Genomic DNA, 8,248 nt, shown 5'->3' with positions numbered 1-8,248 from the left:
TGCTTTCAAAGCTTTTGAACAACGTTTAACACATGTAAATCAGATAATACTTGAAGATGTGGTCATTTGAATGGATGCACTCCTCAAACAGCTTTTGGGAGAACTTTAGCCTCAAAGATTTACACTACAACCCTATCCTGGTCAAGCTGTCAGTGAAACCACACCTATTTTTAGATATTATATACTGGCCATGCATGCTTTAATTGTTGCATTTGTCTGTTTCAAAGATGTCAGCCCTGTACCCCCATCCTGAAAGCCTCAAAATCTGCCACCAAAGCCTACAACACACAATCATAACCCCCCCACCAACACCCCTCACCTACCCCTGCCCTTCCCGACGATATCTCACTCTGAACTGACTTCAAAACTTGAGAGCCCTGATAAACTACTGTAGTAGTTTATAACAGGTCTAGGGACCCCAAGGGTTCTATAAATAGGTCCCAGGGAAAAATAAAATGAAATGTGATTAGAAATGTTATAAAAATGAAAAACAAGAAAGGTAGTATACTTAAGAGTTAGAAGGATCAAAGATAGATACATATTTCTAATATCAAATCAAATCAAATCCATTTTAAGTGGCTCTGTGGTCAATCTGAGCTGATGATGTGCTAACTCTCAGCTAGTTACTAAATCATTAGCATCACAGTCAATACTCCATACACAAAGCTATGTCATTCACACATTATTCAATCAAGCGCATCATGTTGGTTTGTTATTCATATTACTAGCAGACATGCTCACATGCTCCCATTGTGCCTTGATGAAGATATTAACGACGTTAATGAAAACTCACCTTAGAAGAAGACAGAAGGTTAATAATGAGAGGTTCTGGGTGCTGGCGTCATCATGGCATCATGTCATCATCTCAGAAGTAACTACCAGAAGTGTCTGTTTCTCAATGTGTCCAGGTACTCTCATGTCCTGCTCTCTTTCGGTCGCTAAATAATTCACCCGTTTGTGTATACACTCTGGAGAAAGTTTGCGACCATGAAGTCTGCGAACTTTCATGCTAACGCATTAGCATACATACAGTCCGCTAGCTTAGATGCTAATGCTAACGCGTCCACTCGAATAGCAGAAGTGAGATCAGCGTCGGCGTGACCAGAAACCCTCTAACCCTAACCCAATAGGTGGGTATACACCCTGGACAATTCGCCAATCCATCACAGGGCCACATAGAGCCATTCACTCTCACAATCAGGGTCCAATTGACCTAATCTCCCAGTACACCAACCTTGTGGACCCCAAAAATGTGTATGTGTAAATACTGTGACTGTGATGATGTGATTAAGCCACTGGGTGGCAGCCAAGCTACACTTGTTTGAGTGTGGCCTCAGACTCAGACAAGCTGCAGCATTTTCTTCACTGATTTAAAAAGAGCAAACAGCACGTTTACACGCTTTGTGGCGTGTCTGAATTTATGTTTTTGTTTAAAAAATAATGTATGAACAAGCACAAGCATTTCACTGTCCGTTTGTTGGTCTAATGGTGATGTTCAAGCAAACATAATGGCCAGAAATAAGAAAGAAGATATGAATGATTTCACATAATTGAAAGATAGTTCTCAGACCAATATGAGTTCTGTGTTTTAAAGAAGCACTGTGGCTGTTACAGGCAAAAAAGAGAGATAAATAATACGTGTCAGAATGTATAAATGCAGCTTTAAAATGTAGTGAAGTAGTAGTATTCATATAATGTAGCCCATAAGTGATGATTAAATGTTAAGTACAGTTCCGAAGACACTGCAGTCAACTCAATTCCGCCCCTGACCTTCACCCCCTCCTTCTTGTCACCGGCACACAGCAAATACAAATACAAACAATATTAACACAACTACAGTCTATTATAGTAACTTTAAATAACCTTTTGAGTAGTAAATGATCAATGAGTACCTCCTAATTAAATACCACATTACCTTTGTTAAACAATTATTGTAATGACAATGTCACTTTGCAGAACTGAAGATAATTAATGGTTAATTAAGCATTCATTATTGGTCAGTAATTGAATACGCACTAATCAAATGCCATGTGTAATAGTGAATAAATAATGTTAATTTATAGTAATGATTAAGTCTGTGGGTATTTTGTTGAGCCATTATTATTGATTAACAATTATCCAACAAGGACTGTTTAGACATTTGATTTATTTATAGAACAGTATCCTACATTTCAGACCAAATTATGTGATGGGGATCAGAAACTTTCATAATTCAAATCTGCCAGACCAAAAACACTTTTGGATAAACATATTTTAACTTCCAATGGTTTATTTACACCAATGTGATATTTACAACAATGTAATATGTGTATTTTATACAAATGTGCATACATATCTCTTTAACAGGTAAAACTTTATTCCATGGATCCAGAAGGTTCTGGGCAGAACATGTAAACATTCAGTCTAAGGCCAATGACAACGAAGGGGGAGGGAGCATTCCATTCTTATAAAATATAGAGCTTTAATTTATTAGTCAGCAACAACAACGGAAATGGAAGATAAAGTCATTACAATAACATCACCTCTGTGCATTTAGTGTTTTTTTTCTCCTTTTTTTTCATGAAGTCTGATGATGCAAAAAAAAAAAAAAAAACACAAAAACATTCAAAATCTAAAGACACATTTAAAAAAAAAAAAATACAGAACAACTTGTACGACCTCTTTTTGCCCTTTTTAAAAACTTTCCTTTTTTGTTAGAACCAATGCTGTCATTTGAAGTTCATGATCGGGGCTTAGACCGATTCTGGTAATGGAGACTGCATCCAAATCAAGGAGCAGATATAAAAACCCCAATTGAATTGTATTGTTTCTGTGACGCTGATACTTTTTTTTTTTTTGAACAGAGAAGTGTAAAAGAGAGTGAGTGTCAAAATTCTAATCAATAGATTCTTTACTCACTTCTTAATAACACCCCTCTCATCAGTTCACACTTGCCTACTCGTACTTTCATGTGCGATTAAAACACACTCGCAAGATAATTGCACTTTGTAGCACTTTGAACAAAATGTAAATGCCTCATGCTCTATACAGGAGTATATTATTAAAAAAAAAAGGGGCATCTTTAAAGCATTTGTTTTCCCATTGTTTCTGCATTGAGAACCTCCCTCATACCATACTGTACAACCCTAAAAACGAAGAACAGAAAAGAAGGACCACACAGAATCTTATCAGGATTACAGTACAAATACAGGTTCATGCACACTATGAAAGCCAGCTTCCCAATATTTTGGTTAGTGTCACAACATTGTTACAATGCTCTGTTGTGTATATGGGCATTTTTTTTTCCACATTATGAATGTCACATGGAAGTAAGAAAGAAAGATGTCTTGTGTGCTCGGAGCTAAACGACCGCTGCCTGATCTGGGCACATCTTTCCTCTACCTATTGATTTATTTCCACACAGAATCCAATCATTCCATGCCCGAGTGTGCTTGTTGCATTTGGCCCCAGCCAATGTCCCTTGAAAATAAAAAGAATAATGCCCTCTGTGGAAAACCTTGACCTTTTTATTGCACCTCACTCGCAGTACAAATGATCTTTGCATTTAAAAAATATCCTAACCATTATGATGCCATTATTATGCCAACCGTTGTTAAAATAGAGTTCAGAACAAAACTGATCTAATGTTTGCGTCTTCCATTCATGGCTCATTGCCTGAAGGAACCGATCACTCAGATTAGAGTACAAATAAAAACTTTTTCATTTGTTTGCCTTTTTTTAAAATGTAAATCTCTCTTTTTGAAATCAGTATCGGCTGACAGCCAAGCTGCATCATTTTACAATCAAGCCACTCAACAAGACAGAAAAAAACAAGGGGCAAGCATCAGCTTAAAAATATATCTACTAAAAGGCCCAATTACAACATACTGTACGTTTGCATGGAGAAAATACTGTTTCCCCACAGTAACTGGGACCATGTGTCGCTGGTCCCTTTGCCACAGTCACAAGGAGGTTGCATTACCAGTATTACTGATGTGTCCAGTAATAAAAGAGTCCTGGCATTGACTTAAACCAAGCATGAAACAAAAGAGATTCCATTAACTCTTTAACAACAATTCATTTCCTCCCGTCACAACGAGCCTCTCAGAGTTCGCCGGCGACAGCTTACGTGCCTGATAACACATTCCAAACAGTCACCAAAGGTCATATGATGCTGACAGTTTTGTAATGACAGTAACAGCAACAATAAAATTAACAACATCAATAATGACAATATTTGCCCCAAAGGTACCTATACACAAAGAGCATGTTTTTTTTTTCTATAAGTACAAAGAAATCCACAGAATGATACTTTATACAACCTACAATAAATACTGTGTATCTTATATCTTGCTGTTTGAGAGAATGTGTGTGGGGTTTTGTTTGCAAGCCTTTTTTCTCAGTTTGATCTTTTTTTTTTCCAGGTTTGTGGACTTTTTTCTTTTTTTTCATGTAGCTACTCTCGATGAGTCTCTCTCAGTTTTCACAGGGTGGGGTGGAAGGGGCGAGGGGCTGTTTCAGACACAAAGCATGGGTTCCTCATGTCTCTTCCTCCTCCTGCTCCTCGTTCTCCTCCCCATCCCCGTGGTGCCGACGGTTGCGGGGCTTCTTGTGCTCCTTGAGCTCCTTCAGGTCTTTGGCCTTGAGGGCGCCCAGCAGCGGGTCTCCAAACTGCCAGTAGTCCTGGCAGTACTGATTGATCAGGTTCATCTCTGGCTGGCTCAGGATGGTCAGCAGGTCTTTGTACTGGCCTCCACTGGGGGTCCACTGGGTGCTGCTGGAGTGGAGAGAAGATGACACCAGCCCTCCCCCGCCCTCCACCAGCACGCTGTTGACAGCCCGGCTTGACAACACCACCAACTGCAGTTTCACCAGTGTGTGTTTGAAGTTCTTCTCCGTCGCCGTGCACTGGTACATGCCGGAGTCGGATGGCTGCAGCGACCGCAGGAGGAGACCCTGCTCTGTTTTCAAAATCCGACCGTCAGAACGCATCTGACAGAGACAGAGACAGAGACAGTACGTTAACATGACATGAGAGGAAAAAACAAATCAAACTAAAATCAGACATTTCAAATTATGTAAACATCCGGCTGAAATAAATAGCATTTCTTAAAGAGACTAACACTAACACCCAGATAACATGGCTGGCTGTTGAATTGCTACTGCATGAATACATTCAATCAGACCAGAGTCAGACTCAAGCCGGCTTGGGAGTATGTCGCAGTTCTCATCCCCGGCTAAAAACCAGGAAAAATAGCAGAAGCCAGTACATAGAAGGAATAATACAACCATGACAAAAACAAAATTTCTGAAGTACAACATCAAAATATCTTCACAGATGTAAACGATGTGGCTTGAATGTGTTCATACTGAATATTGTATATATTTGTTTACATCCATACTCTTACGGTGTGTTAAAAAAAGTAGGTGGGGTAGAAGTGTAACTCGTATTTTTTCCATATCTTTTTTTATTTTTTTACATCTAAGTCCAAGACATGTGAGGCAGCAACAACGTCAGCTCTGCCTGTGGGAATAGAGACCATCTAAGAGAATAGTCAGTAAAAGGGAGGCAGCCACACTACATAGCTTCACAATAAAACTTTAACCAGGGCCTCAGGCTTGTATATCACAGAGGAGGCCTTATTTACACCTTCCCTTCATGTGTTGTTCCCCTGGGCCTGAGGACAGTCAGAGGTCTTGCTGGAGAGTAGATCCTTAATCATTCACATGAACTGATAATCTGAAATGAACGACCCTGGACTAATTTGTGCTCTATTGTATCTATTGTCTATCATCAAATCTCCTTAATAATGAACTGATAAAAGGAATAGTTGGCTGCTTGTTGTCTCTTTCATACTATGCATAGCTCGTTTGTGCAGGAAACTATTCCGTCTGGGGACAACACAATCTGCTGGATAATGGTTTGCATTTGAGTAAACAATTTCATAATGCATCATGCTTATGCAGTATAACTGGGAAATACTACTTTGTGGTGACTCACCTCTTTCCTGCGGTCACTATTATCTCTCTGCAGATGCCATTTGATTACAGCATGTGGAGAACGGGCCTGACACTCCAGGAAGGTACTGCTTCCCTCCACCCCATACTGCACCATCTCCAGAGTGTTCTTATTGGCTGCACAGCAGAGAGAGAGAGAGAGAGAGACAGGGATGATTTCCATGGCAACCAAAACATTCAATTTCATGAGTCCCTTTTAGTACTTCAAATCTCAGTTGGGTTAAAAATCAAACTCCTTCCAAAAATATGGAGACCACGAATCTGTGAGAATGCAGCCTCTTCAATGGAAACGTTGAACAACTTGGAGCGGCGAAAGTTTGACTTCTGAGTTCATTCATTAAAAAAAAAAACACAGAAGCAATAAAAGTGGAAAAGACAACTTAAAAGGCTGAGGAATAATAATCTTACTGTTGGAGTTGAAGCCACGGCACTGGCGGATGGGATTCCCGTACTTGACGTCCTGCCTCCTGCTCCGTCTAAATGGGTCAGACCAGTATTGCCGAATAAGGAGAGAAAACATTATAAAGCAACTGCAAGCCAGTCAAAGCCATTCAATACAACAATACATGATGCTATTAAAGTATATATAATACTTAATAATGTAATAGTGATGTTAACAGTTCACCCAAACTGATTTAAAAACGCCATTCTGCAAACCACGCAGTCTAATTTGAGCATCATTCACCACACGAGTCAGTCAGTCAGTCAGTTAGTCATGAGGTTAGCGTAACTCGTGCTGTCACTGCTGTTGGTGCTCACCTCTTCTGCGAGGCAGAGTAACGGGAGCAGGACTTGCCATCCCACGCGCAATAAGGATCTCTGGCGAGACAGCAGTCGGCGCAGGCCTCGCCGTACACGTCACAGCGGTGCAGAGCCAGCTGCGTTAGCCCTACCGCAGACGACACGTACAGCTGTTGCTATTAAGACAAAAGCGGGAGGAAAATAGGATTAAAACACAAACTGGGAAAACACAACCATGAACATCATCTCTAGAACGTCTTATCAGTGTTTCCCCCACACACACACAGGGATCCACTTTTTTAAAGATGACAAACCACTGTCACGACCCAATTCACAGGTTCGATCTTGATAAGAGCATATTTGTGCATAATATAATGCGTATTATTTCATTATCATGTTGAATAGATAGATAATAGATAATGATTCATTTATTACTCATAGATGGGAGTAAAAAGGAAGAGCAACCCATCTGAGAGTTTCTGGGAATACACTGATTTGCTACATATGACGTGGTCTTTATTCTTCTTTTTATTATAATATTATGAGTCAATTTCATGGTTTGATTATAGGTCTTCAAAAACTCAGATAGAAAATAAAAGCACAATACTGAAAATGTTAAATAAAAATGTTATTGAACAAGTTTCGCTGTTGAACAAGTGTCTTTTTCTGCTTCAAAGTTTAACAACATTTAACTAATGTCTTTAACTTTTACTGTATGAAACTATTTTAAGATTTTTCTTGGGATAACCCGTGAGTACAAAGGTTAAAGTAGTTCAAATTGGTGTTTTTCTACCTCACTTTCATGGATATATAAGGTCCTTGAAACTTAAAACCAGAATTCAGACCACATAAACCCAGGTAGCTTTTTTTTTTTATTGACTTTGTGTGCAATGTGTAGTCAGGAGCTTGTTAAAAGTTTTATTTTTAAATGTTATTTGCTCTCAACCCATAGATTTCACAAACCAGATGTATGTAATGAGATAAGTGTCAACTCTGGCCCACCACTGTGTTGAAACAGCAGCAGGCTGTGGATCATCTGGGAGAATACTGAGCTCATCTCTATCAGGTTACCGTCATAATTTTATGATCAGCTGTTCATATTCATCAGTCTGGCAGTTTGTGTGTAATACTAACTCTCTGCCTCTGGACTGATGTCATTAAAAGTCAGAAAGGCCAAGTATTTAATCACTGCGGAAGACAACACTAAACTTTTATGTCTTTTTCCATATTGTCTCCCATTGTCATGCATACAGTGTAAGACCTATGACCCAACTGGGGAAGCAGAGCTGTATACGTGTAGCTTGTGACCTTTCCGAGTTGTCATTGATTTCCTTCGGTGGAAGGTGACTTCTTTTCTCTTTATGCCAGCAAAGGTTAAGAAAATCAGTTGTGCAGACATGCTTACCCTTTTGGATGATATCTTCATTGTTGTTACAGGAGTGGGGACCTTTATAGAAAAAGATATTTTTTTCTTGTGAGCACAGTGTGTTATCTCAACAGCGAATGAAAA

General features: G+C 39.4%; 1 protein-coding gene across 1 annotated transcript in view; it reads right to left on the bottom strand.

Moving 5' to 3' along the window:
* Nucleotides 1–2,958: 2,958 nt before the first annotated feature.
* The window catches only part of LOC310929540 (semaphorin-3F-like), a 53,597-nt gene continuing 48,307 nt past the window's right edge, over nt 2,959–8,248 (bottom strand). Inside the window, exons 13-17 of the mRNA XM_083892330.1 lie at nt 8,144–8,185; nt 6,757–6,914; nt 6,406–6,473; nt 5,981–6,114; nt 2,959–4,971 (exon numbers count right to left, since the gene is read on the bottom strand). Of these exons, the coding sequence (XP_083748456.1) occupies nt 4,519–4,971; nt 5,981–6,114; nt 6,406–6,473; nt 6,757–6,914; nt 8,144–8,185 (855 nt within the window). The 3' untranslated portion in view covers nt 2,959–4,518. The remainder of the gene's footprint in view (nt 4,972–5,980; nt 6,115–6,405; nt 6,474–6,756; nt 6,915–8,143; nt 8,186–8,248) is intronic.

This window comes from Microchirus variegatus (assembly GCF_963457635.1).
Source record: "Microchirus variegatus genome assembly, chromosome: 7".
In the NCBI taxonomy this organism is placed as follows: domain Eukaryota; kingdom Metazoa; phylum Chordata; class Actinopteri; order Pleuronectiformes; family Soleidae; genus Microchirus; species Microchirus variegatus.
The sequence above is the reverse complement of the archived record's forward strand: the minus strand, read 5'-3'. Positions and strand labels throughout refer to the sequence as shown.